A 16101-nucleotide genomic window follows, 5' to 3' on the forward strand; every position below is an offset into this window, starting at 1 on the left:
GGGCACCAATTGGAGGTGCACGTAAGTGAAAAGTAGGAGTCAAAAAGCTATTAATTGATGACATATCCATGTTGAAATATCATCCATTCGAATATTAATAAATGTTTACAACTTTAAAATATATTTATATATTTTAGAAAGAGTCCATTATATATACAATATCCAAAATTTTATAATATCCAAATTCTTTTTGGGTAATCGATGTGGGACGTTAGTGTATATAATAAATACATTGATTGTGTACGTCTTTCTCTTAAGGTAAGTGGGAGCATTTGTCCGGCATCAAAGAAAAAACAAAGAGCTAGAAATGCAAATCAACCAGTCAATTTGGGGTAGGTTTTCATTTTTAGTTATGTCCAAATCCAAGACTATTATAAATAAAATTTCCAACCCCATGCATCCAGAACTCATATGTTTAAAAGGTTAATTAAGTCACTGAACAATCATGTAATAATGTATGAAGAGAAATTTTTGGGCTGAGGAGCGAGCCAGCCAGCGGTCAGCCAGCCTGCAGCCTCCAAATTTGACTGTAGAAGAGAAATGTGTGGTTTTCTTTGATTCCCTTCAGTTTGTAGCTTTGTGGATGAGCATGTACTGGAAACTCCATCTCATTAGGGAAGGAGTAGTCCTTGCCATTGAAGGCAAGTGGGTCTTTCTGCTGGTGCATTCCATGAGAGCGAGAGACCCCTCAATGGTGCCCAATGCTGGGTTAATGTTCAATTTTTTTCCTCCATCTTTCCTCATATTACGGGAAAGGACAAGGCAACCTTCAATTGGCTTAATCATAAGTAGTTTAAAGAACGAGGCAAGTTACAGTTGTTTTATTCATAACAAAAACCTCATGGTTAGGTTTGGTTCAGTAAATTTGAGGAAAAAAATAGAAAAAAAAAAGTGAAGGGAAAGAAAAAGTAAAAAAAAAAATAGATTTAAAATAAATTAATTATTTTTATATGTTTATTTAGATGTATGAAAAATACATAAATTTTTAACTAATTTTAATTATATTTAATTTTTTTTTTCCATATTTTTTATAATAAAACCAAATATACAAAAATTATTTATAAAAAAAAAAATTATTTCCTTATGTTTAGTTCCTGAAATTTTTGAGAGAAAATATAAGGAAAAGAAAAAAAAAAGTAAAAGGAAATAAAAAGTGAAGAAAAATAAAAAATAAAGTGAAAATTGATAAATTATTTTTATTTATTATTTTAAATTCATTTTATTTATTTTAATTCATTAATATAAAGATTAAATAATTGTAAAATATACAAGTTTGTGACTAATTTTAATTATATTTTATTTTCTTTGAAATTTTTCATAAGACAATCAAATATTATAAAATTATTTTCCTTAGAATTTTTTTCTTTCCTTACTATTTTTTGGAACTTTAATATTTTTTGGAAACAAAACATAACCTTAATATTTTTTAAGAACCAAATATAACCTTAGTATTTTTCGGAAATCAAGCATATCTAATAAAACTTCATTTGGGTGTTTCCCACAATAAAAAGTGTCCACATATTTTAAAATTAAGTTGGGTACTGTGGATATGCGAATTTCTCATATCATACTCACCCCATTTAACTTTATTTTGAAAAAAAAAAAAATTTCTAAAAATTCTTTAATTTTATTAAAATAAATATATTTTATAAATAATTAAAATTATTATAACTTATGTTATTGAAAAGTATTTTATTATTATATATATTAAAAATAAGAATATAAAAATTAAATTAATTTAATTTTTAAAACTAATTTTATATATAATCAGGTAGGGTGAGTCAAAGTAATACCCAAACCTATCTTGAACCTGCTTTGAATTCCGAGTTTTAAAAAAAAAAACTTAACTTCATTCCTAATCCATTTATTTAAATTTCAAACATAGATAATTAGGCACATGTACCCAAAAAAGTCCGCACTATCGTCATCCCTATAAAATGTAACAATTTTAAAAACTTTTAAAAGATAGTGATTTTTAAAAATTGTTTAAAAAATTTGTAGAATTAAAAAAAATAACAACCTATAAAATAAATCTATACTTTTTATATAATAAATACTATTATTCTTTATTTTAAAAAAAGGAAAATAAATCCCAAAGTTCACAAAAATTCTTAATTTATTTTTAAAAAAATTGTTTAAAAAGTATTTTAAAAATAAAAAGAACAAATTTCCAAATTTGAAGAACTTTGGCATTATTGAAATTATACTCTTTATTTTCTTCACATTTGAATTTTGAAAACCTTAAAACATATATTTTCACTGTTCAACAACAATTAATTCGTCATGATACTCTCAATCATTGGAGAAAGAACATTCCCTTAAAAACTTGAAGAAAGTCAAATATCCATGCCTTAAAAGAAGTTCAATGTGTTTAATAAAAGATTCATTGGGGATTGTTTAATAAAAGTGTGCAAATAGAGGAAGTGAAAATCTAGGATGGATTGAATAACTTATGTTTATTGTCAATGTTGTAACTTTATCTTTTAGCTCATAATTTTGTGCCACATAAGAGTTTTTAATGTGTGATTAATTGTTGGCTATATCCTACTTGGCACTTAATTTCAAAAATATAAATAAAGTTAAAATTCAAAATAGATTATGAGCCAATTTGGTAATTGTTCTCAAAAACAATTAAAATTTGAAAGAGATTACTAGTTTATTTGGTAATTGTTTTAAAAAATAATTGTGAAAAATAATTTTTGAGAATAATTTTTGAAAACTATTTTATGAGGTTTTATAAAACAAAAGTCTGATTTAAAACTTAAAATGTTTTTTTTACCTATTTTTTATATTTTTAAATATTTTTTAAAAATAATTTTATTTTGTAGTGTTTTATTTTTAAATATTTTAAATGTTTTTATAATTATTTTATAAAAATAATTTTCATAAAACAAGTTAAAATAATTAAAATATGTTTTTTAAAAACACATTATTTTCTGTTTTTAAGAACAGAAAACATTTTTTTTATTGTTAAATGAATTTTTCAAGTTTTTTTTCTGAAGAACAAAAAATTATTTTAAAAAACCATCGTCAAACAGGCGTTATATTTTCACTCCTAACTAATCATGCACAAGATTGATTTGACAATTTTCAACACTTATAATGAGAAACTAAAAACGAGCCACTTGAGAATCCTTGGATTATTCTATTAAGCAAGTGTTATAAAGCATTTTCTCATATATATATATATATAATATACTCGAATCTTTTAGGTTATGTTTGGTTGTGTGAAAATATTAAGGAAAAAAAAAACGTTAAGAAAAATTATTTTCTTATATTTGATATTATTGAGGAAAATATGAAAGAAAATCAAATATAATTAAAATAAATAAAATTTTATATATTTTAAAATTATTTAATATTTATATTGAATAATTAAAATAAATGAAAAGAGTTTGAAATAATATATAATAAAAAATTTATTATTTTAAATTTATTTTTTATTTTCCTTCTAATTTTTTTTCCCTTGCATTCTCTCTCAAGTGTTCAAGAAATCAAACATAATCTTTTCCTCTCCATTTTCTTTCAAATTTTTTGGAACCAAACAGAGCCTTAACTCATCAAATTGCATTTCCACGAAGCTTCATATCTTAGGGAATTGAATTGTTCCAGTCTAGACTGTCTTCTGCTTCATATTTTAGGGAATTGAGTTGTTTTGTTCTATTCTAGACTGGCTTCTTGTAACGACCCGCTCCCGACCGTGTAGATATTGTCCGTTTTGGACCCAAAGAGGTCTTCATGGCTTTAAAACGCATCTAAAGGGTTACGAGGAGTCCATACTTACGTAGTGTATCCGATGTGGAATGTCACAAACACCCGCCATGCAAACACAACGTCCTCATTGTGTCCCATGAAATTGTGAGGCCAAACAGACAAACACCCTTATAGGGCCAAATAAACCCCACACCGAGGTCGGGGGTTGACTCTGATACTATTTGTAACAATCCGCTCTCAACCGTGTAGGTATTATCAGCTTTGAACCCAGAGGGACCCTCACAACTTTAAAACTCGTTTACAGGATTAAGAGAAGTCCACACTTATATAGCACCAGAAACTTTCCCTCCTATCCGATGTAGGATGTCACAAACACTCCCCCATGCAGACACAACGTCCTCGTTGTGTCCCACGGGATTGTGGGGCCAAACAGACAAACACCTTTACGGGGCCAAACAAATCTCACACAGAAGTTGGGGATCGACTATAATACCATTTGTAACGACCCGCTCCCAACCGTGTAGATATTGTCCGCTTTAGACCCAAAAGGGCCCTCACGACTTTAAAACGCATTTACAGGGTTAAGAAGAGTTCATACTTATATAGCATCAGGAACTTTCCTCCCTATTCAATGTGGAATGTCACAAACACCCCTCATGCAAACACAACGTTCTCGTTGTGTCCCACAGGATTGTAGGGTCAAACAAACAAACACCGTTACGGGGCCAAACAAACCCCACACCGAAGTCAAGGATCGGCTCTAATACCATTTGTAACGACCCACTCACAATCATGTAGATATTGTCCGCTTTGGACCTAAAAAGACCCTCACGACTTAAAAATGCGTCTATAGGATTAAGAAAAATCCATACTTATATAGTATATGTGGGATGTCATAAACATTCCTCTCATGCAGATACAACATCCTCGTTGTGTCCCACAGAATTGTAAGGCCAAACAGATGAACACTCATTCAATGCCAAACAAATCCCTACAACGAGGTCGGAGATGCGCTCTACTACCATTTATAACGACCTACTTCTAACCGTATAGATATTATTCGCTTTGGACCCAAAAAGGTCTTCACGGTATTAAAACATGTCTATAGGGTTACGAGGAGTCAATACTTATATAACGTCAAAAGCTTTCCCCCCTATCCGATGTAGGATGTCACACTTCTCCTTTGGGAATGGACGAAAAGAAGTATCCACTTTGAAATTGTGGCATTGAAGGAGGAATATCATAGCCAACTAAGAGATGGAGGCTATTGAGCATGTAACCATTACCTTCATTCGTCCTTGTCTAGACTTATGATTTCATTCCATTGCATAAGACTTGCTTGCGGCTTTGGCTAAACTGATCATGTCTGACATTTCTGCTTTTGAATTTTCTTTATATGAAATATGATACAAGTGGCTTCTAGAAGAACATGAGAGCTAATTCATGCACATTCTTTTGGAGCACATGGTAATTTCATCCCATAATTTTCTACATGTTATTATTTAAAGGGTAGTTGAAAACCCAATTCTAAAAACTTACTCCTTTATATTTTTTGGTCTATAAAAATGTCCCCGCTTTTTTCTTATAAAAATAACTTAAAAAAAAAAACTACAATATAAATATTTGAAATGATAAAAAACATTCATGTTAATAATGTGTTATTTTTCAAATAAAAACATAGAAAATGTTACATGGGAATGCGAAAAGTGAGCTACCCAATAGTCCTATTCGAACAAACTTTGTGAGCAGAGTAGCACCCGATCAATATAAATCACTCTAAAGCATTATCCACCCAGGTACATAATTTGATTCTTAAGGAAACTCTGTCAAAAATTCTCCCCAAACTAACTTAGTCATAGGAGGGATCTAAAACGCGTGCCTGTCCAATGCAAAAGGAATGAAAAAGCTGGCCGAAGAGGGTATTGTTGGCTACGATCCAACAGGTTAAATTCACCCTACGTGCCAATGTACTGCCGGACATGAATGCCAGTAAAGTAGGGGAGGCTACAATGAGAAGGTGCTGGCAGCTGTTTCATGAGTTTAACGTCACTGAGACCTACCTTGTGAATCATTGGATAAGGAAGAAGCTGCCAAACACACATGAAATGCATCTGTGTTTCTAATCTCATCCTCACTGACATTGATAATCCTTCACCTCTATCCTCAAACAAATTCCAGAGCTTGTCTGTCTTTCCAGAAAGTCAGCGTGAATTCCACTACCTCTTATCACATGTTTAATTTTATTGAAAGATTTTCCACTTTTCAATTCCTATCCAAATTAAAGTATTTTAATTGTAATCAAATTATAATCAGATAGGCTTAGTAACATTTTTAAATATTAAGACTATGTTTGGTTCCAAAAAATGCTAATAAAAGAAAAAAATGTTAAGAAAAATTATTTTCTCATATTTGATTTTATTATGAAAAATAGAATATAAAGTTAAATATAATTAAAATTAGTAATAAGTTTATATATTTTTAAATTATTTAATCTTTATAAAAAAAAGTTAAATAAGTAAAATGAGTTTACAATAATATATAAAAAAAATTTATTAATTTTAAATTTATTTTTTAGTTTTTTTTACTTTCCTCTAAACTTTTCTGTGAATCAAATATAGCTTTAAAAAGACCCGTAAATTCAAAAAATTTAGGGGTTCCATTTTAGTGTTAATTGGTTAGAATAATTTTAAATTTTTATTATATTTTTTTATTAAACATGCACATGGGCCTCCAGTAAGATCAAAAGAAATCATAATGGTCCTCAAGTTGAAGATTTTAACCATTTCAGCCATGCCCACCACCACCCTCCTCACCCACCCTTTCTTTATTGACTTGGATATATAGAAAGTTGAAACTCTTATGGCAATGAATACCAAAATTTCAATTATGGACCATATCATAGTTGATATATATATATATATATATATATATATAGAAAGTTGAAATTCTTATGGCAATGAATACCAAAATTTCAATTATGGACCATATCATAGTTGACCTGAAAATATGGCAATGAATAAGAATGAGATGGTGGAAGGGAGTTGCTGTGTAGATTTATGTTGCCATTAATCCTTTTGTCTTATCAATGGGGTCCATTTTAGGTTTGGTATGTATGAGCGTATGACTTGCTACCTAGTCAACGATATTGATCAATCAAATTAATATTTTATATTTTTCACATAATAAATCATTTATCACACCTTATAAATATTAATAATGTCTACATCTCATCTCTAATGTAATAAAAAAAAATATGTAATTTCAAACATAAAAGTAAATAAATCTATATTGTATTATATTTTTCTTTTACATAATTTGATCACATCATTTATATCTAGTCACTTTTTTTTTTCTCTTTGTTACATTTTTAAGCTTTTGATCCCGTGTTATAATTATATGTATATTTTACACATGCATAAAGGAAATCGGATGAAAATATTAGATATAGAAACATGTTAGAATATCGAATCAAACTCTATCGAATTTCCAATTTTGATCGTTAAATGTGTATGGTAAAATTAGGTTATCAAGTAAAGGTAAAAACGAATCACATCAAAGTACAAAATAATGCAATGGATTTTGTCATGAAATAATGGAATCTAAAATGTATACATGACGTAATTTAAAAGGTTAATTTCATTCACCTTACTTCTGATTTTAATTAAATATAATTAATCATCGTTGCTATGAAAATTCGTCAAATACCTCATTTATTTTGAATTAGAGAGGAGATAAGTGAAAATATCAAATAAGAATGATAAGGGAGACATATAATAAAATTTCAACTCAATAAGGGTTAAGCGTATTTAGTCAAAACCTTAAAGGGTCAATAAAATTAACCCTAATGTAAATGGTCTCTTTTATGGACACTAACTTCGATTCTAACTTCGATTCCATATTTTTTGAAACCTTAAGTATGATACAGAAAGCCTAAGAATATAAGGATAATAGGACAAAAAAAAAAATAGAGATGGAAGACTAAATCCAGTCAAAGAGTGAGAAAGAATACACGTCAATTTTTCTAGGATTGCACCTAATTTTTGGCCATCCTAATCCAAAATTAGAAAAACTTAAAGGGTGGAGAAGAAAAAACAAAAAGAGGCATTAAATAGATTTGAAAATGCAAGAAAAACTTGCAAACACGTTGGGTGTTTACTTTCTAGACTCTTTGAAATTCCCAAACCAAACCTTGTTTGAAAATAAAGCTTAGTTACCCAAAACCTCTCTCCAGACGCCACTATAGTCAAAAGCCAGTAGTAAATTGCCAAAGGGAAAAGTCAGTGTTTTATGCTTTGAAATAAAGAAAAAGCAGGCATGAATATTACAGTGTATACATCAAGAAAGAAAGAAAGGCCCATGTCCCAATTGCCCATCCTCCACACGCAGTAAAACATACAGATAAAAGCACTTCTGCCTCTTGCCTAGTAAAGCTGGTTTTTTCTGTCGTACCACCATCTCCACCTGTTTACCACAAATGCAAATGTTATATAGTTTAAGCTGAATCCAATGAGGTCAACTGGGCTGGCCCAGCAGGGGATAGCGGGTTGGATCAAGGATAAATGTCACATACCAGTAGAAATCCCATCTGGGTCGGACTTTGGACATCCGGTTTTCGCCGTGTGGGTAATCGGTTTCGGATCTTCTTGTGTTTCTGAAAGCACAGCATCCAATTGAGTAGATGCCAATGAGCAAGACCAGCATCACAATGTTGAGAACTGAGAGCTTGTGCCAATCTCTTCTTATGTGTTCCAGCACCCCGGCCTTGCACGAATCGCACTCGTAGCACAGCAAATTCGGGGCGTTGTTCCATCGGTAGCAGTCCGCGTCTTGGGTCATCATCGTTGCCGTGGCATAGTTGCATGATGTTGGTGGCTTGCAACAACCCGACTTTATATAAAACCATAGTAAGATTAGCTCCTTTATAATACATAAATAATTTAAATTTTATTAAAAATATTATAAATTAAATAATTGATTAATAATAAAAATATGTATATAGACCAGATATAATGTTGTTTCTTAGCTTGTAGCATAGTTAATATTACTTTTATTATTTTACTCGTTACAATATACATATGACAATTAGGCGAAAAAGAGGATAATAAACATTAAATTGAGCAAAAGGGGAAAATTTTGTGATTCATGTAAGAGTATATATTTATGTTTGGTTTGAGATAGCTTTCTATTTTTTACTCTAATTGAAAGTGAAATCGAAACCGATATTTTCTTCATTTTTCATGTTAAACTCATTTTTAATAAGCTTTTTAAACATGGTTATTCGAACACATAAAGCCTCTAATGTAAGGATTCACCTAAAATTAGCTCAAAATAAAGCGTAGGATTAGTTTTTAACTTGGGCCAAGGGCCCTCACATGAGACTATCAAATTATAGGACCAAATAGGCAAGTACTCCTTATAAGGACAAACAAACACAAGCTCCTAGCAGGACTTAGACCCTGACTCGAGACTCTAGTTTAATATACACGTACTTGATTAAAAGAAGTTTATATATATATATATATATATATATATATATATATATATATATATATATATATATATATATATATATATATTTTCCTAGGATATCACGGTAATTGAGGTAAAAACTAATAAAATGAGTTTCAAAATCACTATATATATATTTTCCTAGGATATCACGGTAATTGAGGTAAAAACTAATAAAATGAGTTTCAAAATCACTATATATATATATATATATATATATATGGATATATCACGGTAATTGAGGTAAAAACTAATGAAATGAGTTTCAAAATCACTGAAACAACCTTGAAGAAAGGTAAAGAAGATAACCTGAATAGGAGTCATGTCCCTCTCCAGATAATCGAGAGGAGTCCAAAAAGCAATCTGGGCACAAGTGTTTGAACCCAATATGCAGCTCCTGATGGTGCTCCAGTAATGGGGATCCTTGATTCGGCTCTTCAACCATGAAGAATACTTCTCCAGCTGGTACTCCTTATAAACCCTACCGGGAACTTCCACGCCGCCGCCTTGGCTGGTGACGACGAAGCCAAATATGGTTAAGCCCAGTAAGGTCCCAATGAGGAATAACATGACCACCAAGTACAACCAGAGTGCCCATGCAACGTTAAAGCAGGCACCAATGAAGCCTGCAAGAGATATTATCAAAACCACAAAACCAACCACCAGAAGTGGTGTTTGCAGAAAGCTTTCACATGTTGTGCTGCTCCTTGCCATCCATAGCCCTCCCCCGATGATGGGTATCGACGCCAAGAGAGTGAACAAGTTCAAGAAGCCGATCACTGTGTTGCTGAACCTATACATGATCCTCTCTTCTCTCTCCTCTCTGTGTTGCACTCACTGCTGCTGCAGCTCTCTCTCTCTCTTTACTGCTTTTCTTCTTGTGGTGTATACCGTGTATTCTTCAGCTTTCTCTTTTGTAAGTGTGACACTGCTTTTCTCTTTGCTCAAAGCTTCGGGAATTCAAAATGCCTGTGGCCTTTGCTTATCCGAGTGCTTTCCCTGTATTAGGAAATGAATAAACTAGTTGTTGCTCTTAGCCATTAAGGTGCCTTTATTTGCACTTTGTAAGGGCCTGTTTGGATACCCTTCTTAAGTTTGTATAATATTACACTAAACACCTTTAAAGTCATTCACACAAGCACTTAAAAAAAGTTACTATAAGGGAAATTGATGACAGCATGAAATAAATAGTTGTTCTAGTTTAGGACAGGGTTGCTCCCAATCCAAATTCCAAACGACTTTAGGGAATAGGTGAGGGGCAAGGCAAGTAAAGAATAAGGGCCATTTTGGGTGTAAAAAAAAGGTGCATATAGTATTTTGGGGATGGAGCCCATTTGGCTTCTTTAGGAAGCAAGGTGAGGGCTGAGAAGCAGAATGGGGATATGGGAATATATGATGCTTCTTCCTTATCTTCTTTTAAGCTTTAGTTAATGCCTTGTTTGATTCTCTTTATGCCTCCACTACTTTCTTCTTACCAGATTTTCTTCTCAACTTTTTTGCTAAAGCCTTCCACACTCCTCAGTTTGAAAGTCCTTTTTTAAATAAAGAACCATGTAAATAAAAAAATTATTCACATTAAACTTTCTTTTTTCTTTTTCTTTTTGCTTTTTTTTATTTTTATTGAAAGTCTTTTTTGATGGTAAGACCTAATATTAATATATATCTTGAGAATCTTGAAATATTATTACATGTAAAAAATTTAATCAAGGGGTTTTTTTAACTTTGTTTTAACTAATTAATTAATTAATTAATTCCTAAATTTTTTTTAGGTTATGTTTGGTTCCAGAAAAATTGAGAAAAAATGTAAGTGAAAGAAAATATAAAAGAAAAAGTGAAAAAAATTAAAATATATAGTAAAAGTTGATAAATTATTTTTATATGTTATTTCAAACTCATTTTATTTATTTTAATTTATTCGATATAAAAATTAAATAATTTAAAAATATATAAATTTCCAACTAATTTGAATTATATTTTATTCTCTTTGATATTTTTCATAGACAACCAAATATGATAAAATCATTTTCCTTTGTATTTTTTTTCTTTTCTTAGTATTTACCGGGAGCCAAACCTAACTTTAATGAATTCCTTTTGGCTATGTTTGATTCCCGAAAAGTATTAAGGAAAGAACAAAAAAAGTAAGAAAAATTGTTTTCTCGTGTTTGATTTTATTATGAAAAGTATGAAAGAAAATCAAATATAATTAAAATTAATTATAAATTTATATATTTTAAAATTATTTAATATTTATATAATAAAAGGAAATAAGTTAAATGAATTTGAAAAATCATTTTAAAAAATAATTTATTTTTTATTTTTCTTCACTTTTCTTCTTTTTTTTTTCAATTTTCTTTCTTTGGTATTTTCTCTCAAATTTATCAGGAATCAAACATAGCCTTTATTTTTAATTTTTTTAATGTGGTTAACTGTTCAAAAAAATGGCATCAAAATGGATGGAAATAGGAGGGCTTAGCACAAAGTGTCAAATTATAAGTATGAATGCTCAAAAGAAAATATTCCATAATGCCACTGTGGCCTTTTAATCCAAAAAGAATTTATACCATTCTCAAGGAAAACTGAAAGAAATGGAAATATAGAAACAGTTTGTAATGTATTGTCATGTTTCTTAACTTTTTGGTCCCAAAAATGCCCTACAAAATAACTTTACTTTCTCAGAGAAAAGCAAGAACCAGTATTGTCCATGACCACTGTTACATATCCAATATTAATTTATTAATTTGAATGTTTCTTCACTAATTTTTTTTTTTTTTTTTAACAAAAAGGCACCCTCAAAATGCTTCACTCCAAATCAAACTATATTGGAAGACTCTGCGTGTGTGCTGAACCCAAGACATATTGGAAGACTGTGTAACCCAAGAAATATTAGAAGACTGTGTGTGTGTGCGCGCTCTCAACCCAAGATATGTTGGAAGACTGTGTAACCCAAGATATGTTGGAAGACTCTGTGTGTCTCACAAACCCAAGAGGTTAAAGCCCATTTCAATGGAATTTTTGGTGACCAGGCCCCCCTCTCCCCCGTGCATGTACATACGTTCACAATTCCAATTGAATGTTCTTTGATCAAATCAAATTAACTATTTTAATCAACTTTTTTAAGAATTATTCTATTATGGTACTTTTATAGGAGAGTCTAGTAAGAGTTTGGCTATAAAAGGCCTTGCACCCCTCGGAGTCTTTAATATAATTTTTCATACTTTGAGACGTTCTGTTTCCTTTGTTGTCATTCCTACAATCATTCTGCGCCCTACATCGATATCTCTCCTAACTCTCTACAATCTCTTTCTCTGTTTGCTACTCTCTCCACTGTGCTCGTCCCCATTGCATCCTTCCACCCACGTTGCAGTCTACAGCATTCGACCTTGCTGTATCCTTCCACCTGTGTTGCTACTTTACTCTTCAAATTGATAAATTGTAGTTTTTTCATTCATTCTTTCATTTGTTCATGTACAGAGTATATATAGAGAGTAATCACCATTCTAAGAATGGGAAAGAATGATACAAGGAAATAACAACTAATATCCTAATATCTCAACTTTCCTAATATCTCAATATTCCTAATATCTCAATATTCCTAGTATCTCAATATTCTTAATTTCTCAAAATTCATAATATTTCAACTTTCCTAATATCTAAACATTCCTAATATCTCAACACTCCCCCTCAAGTTGGTGCATAGATGTCACACATGCTCAACTTGTCTAAAAATTTTGAGAACACTTGACTTGAGACAGCTTTGGTAAGGACATTGGCCAATTGATCTTCTAATCTAATCTTAGGCAATTCCACAATCTTATTATCCAACTTTTCCTTAATGAAGAATCTATCCACCTCGACATGCTTTGTAAGATCATGTTGTACTGGATTATGAGCAAAATCACATGCGGCTTTATTGTCACAAAACAATCGGATTGGTTGCCTAGATAGGTAACCTAAATCCTGTAAGAGGAGTCTTAGCCATAATGCCTCACAGAGTCCTAGAGCCATACCTCTAAATTCCGTTTCTGCACTTGAACGAGCGACGACATTCTGTTTCTTACTTTTCCATGTCACAAGATTACCACCTACAAAGGTAAAGTAACCAAATGTAGATCGCCTATCATCCAGTACACCGGCCCAATCAGCATCAGTATATACTTCTATACTCTAATGATCAACATTTTTAGCGAACAAAATTCCCTTCCTAGGAGCATTCTTCAAATACCTCAAAATACGCATGACTGCATTCATATGTTGTTCTCCAGGATTATGCATGTATTAACTCACTACACTCAATGCATAAGCAAGATCTGGTCTTGTATGAGCTAAGTACATTAATCTCCCCACAAGTCTCTGGTATCTTCCCTTATCGGTTGATACTTGACTAGGCTCAACACACAATTTCAGACTTTCTTCTATTGGTGTATTAACAGGTTGATATCCCGACATTCCAGTCTCCTGTAAGAAATCTAAGGCATACTTTCTTTGAGACAGAAAAATTCCTTCACTTGATCGAGAAACTTCAATCCCAAGAAAGTATTTCAGAGGACCTAGATCTTTCATTTCGAATTCTCTAGATAGATAATTTTGTAAAGCTTTTCTTTCTTCAGGATCATTTCCTGTAACTACCATGTCATCCACATATACGATGAGTGTCGTAATCTTACCATGTTGCTTTTTTAGGAACAAAGTGTGATTTGAATTACTTTGACGATAGCCAAAAGCTCTCATTGACTTTGTGAACCTTCCAAACCATGCTCTCGGGGATTGCTTCAACCCATACAATGACTTCTTCAATTTGCACACCTTTTGACATTGCTTTTCTGACACCATGCATCCTGGTGGAAGATCCATATATACTTCTTCAGATAACTCGCCATGCAAAAAAGCATTTTTCACATCAAATTGTTGGAATGGCCAATCTAGGTTTGCAGCTAAAGACAGTAATACTCGAATTGTGTTGATCTTAGCTACAGGTGCAAATGTCTCTGTGTAGTCAATTCCATAAGTTTGAGTGTACCCTTTTGCTACCAGTCTTGCTTTAAATCATTCAATACTACCATCTGCCTTGTACTTCACAGTATAGATCCAACGACACCCAACTGGCTTCTTTCCTGGTGGACATTCTACGAGTTCCCATGTTTCATTCTTCTACAATGATTTCATCTCTTCATTCATGGCTGCTTTCCACCTTGGATCAGCTAAGGCTTCCTGCACACTGTTAGGAATAGCTACAGTGGATAATTGATTTACAAATGACTTATTTGATTCAGACAAACGATGGGTAGACACATAGTTGCTCATGGGATATTTGACTTTAATAGACAATTCAGGTTCATATGTGGGTTTAGGAATACCTCTATTATGACGATGTGGTAACCGTTTCATGAATGGATCAGGTTCCAAATTAAGAACACCCTCAACAGACGACGATTGGTTTGGTATTTTAGTGAAGACATCTTCGGACCCAAATTGTTGACCACTCATATCCAACTCACCCACTTCCTGGTTCACTAGTTCAAATTGTCCAGATTCATCTTCCTTAGAGATATGATAATCATAATCGAGAGTCTGAATTTCCTTATGGTACTCCCCCTGAAGTTCAGACTCAGATGAAAAATACATTGAATCTTCATGAAACACCACATCCATTGTAATATACATTTGTCGAGTTGGAGGATGGTAACATCGATATCCCTTTTTGTGCAATGCATATCCAATAAACACACATTGCAATGCATGGGAAGTTAACTTGGTGCGTTGGTGCTTGTGTAGATGCACAAATGCCACACAAACAAAAACACGAGGAGGTAGATTTGGGACGGTTAGGGCAACTACGGCATTAGTAAGAGCTTTGAGAGGTGTTTGAAAGTTAATTGAGCTAGAAGGTACCCGATTGATCAAGTATGCGGCAGATGTGATTGCTTCTCCCCAATAAGATATCGGTGTTTTTGCTGCTATCAAGGAAGCACGAACAACCTCTAACAAGTGTTGATTTTTTCGTTCAGCGACTCCATTTTGCTGGGGTGTATTGGAACAAGTAGTCTGATGAATGATGTCATGTCCTTCCAAATACTTTTGAAGATCAGAACTTTGATATTCTCCACCATTATCACTACATAGAACCCGAACCTTTGCATTGTACTGAGTTTCAATCATTTTATGAAATTTTTTAAACAACAAGTTCACTTCATCTTTGGTCTTCATCAAGCATAACCATGTCATTCTGGTACAATCATCAATAAAAGTAACAAACCAACGTGAGCCACTCAAAGTCGGGACTTTGGACGGGCCCCAAACATCAGAATGTATAATCATAAAAGGAAACGAACTTTTATTCAAAATTAACGGAAACGAAGCACGATGGCTTTTAGCCAATTCACAAATATCACAACGGAAACCAGAAATATCACTCTTTGCAAACAAACTAGGAAACAATTTTTTAAAATAACCAAAGGAAGCATGTCCCAGACGTCAATGCCACAACCAAATTTCAGACTTTTTCTTCTTCCCCTCAAATCCATCTGCCATCAAGGCTTGTTGCAACTTATTTGAATCCTTTGACTACAAGTCCAAGTAATAGAGTTTTCCCCGTTTAATACCACAACCAATCGTCTGTCTTGTTTGGATGTCCTTAATCACACAAAATTCAGGCCAAAAAATGACAATACAAGATAAGGTTGCAGTGATTTGAGAAACTGACAAAATATTGTAATCTAAAGATGGAACAACTAAAACAGAATCCAAATTCAAAGTATCAGTAAGAGTTAAGGATCCTTCCCCAATGACTGGGGTTGTGTTACCATTGGCTGTGGAAACAATTTTTTGTGAGGAAGGTCTAAGGGGTGAAACCTGTCTAGAATCAAAAGTCATATGATCTGT

General features: G+C 32.2%; 1 protein-coding gene across 1 annotated transcript; it reads right to left on the minus strand.

Moving 5' to 3' along the window:
- Positions 1 to 7955: 7955 nt before the first annotated feature.
- LOC117927835 (tetraspanin-6) lies at positions 7956 to 10224 on the minus strand. The gene is made up of 3 exons (XM_034847527.1): positions 9532 to 10224; positions 8285 to 8601; positions 7956 to 8175 (listed from the first exon to the last, which is right to left on the minus strand). The coding sequence occupies exons 1-3, from the start codon at positions 10021 to 10023 to the stop codon at positions 8136 to 8138; spliced, it is 849 nt and encodes a 282-aa protein (XP_034703418.1). The 5' UTR covers positions 10024 to 10224; the 3' UTR covers positions 7956 to 8135.
- Between the last annotated feature and the right edge of the window lie 5877 nt (positions 10225 to 16101).

Source organism: Vitis riparia, chromosome 13 (genome assembly GCF_004353265.1).
Source record: "Vitis riparia cultivar Riparia Gloire de Montpellier isolate 1030 chromosome 13, EGFV_Vit.rip_1.0, whole genome shotgun sequence".
Classification (NCBI taxonomy): Eukaryota; Viridiplantae; Streptophyta; class Magnoliopsida; order Vitales; family Vitaceae; genus Vitis; species Vitis riparia.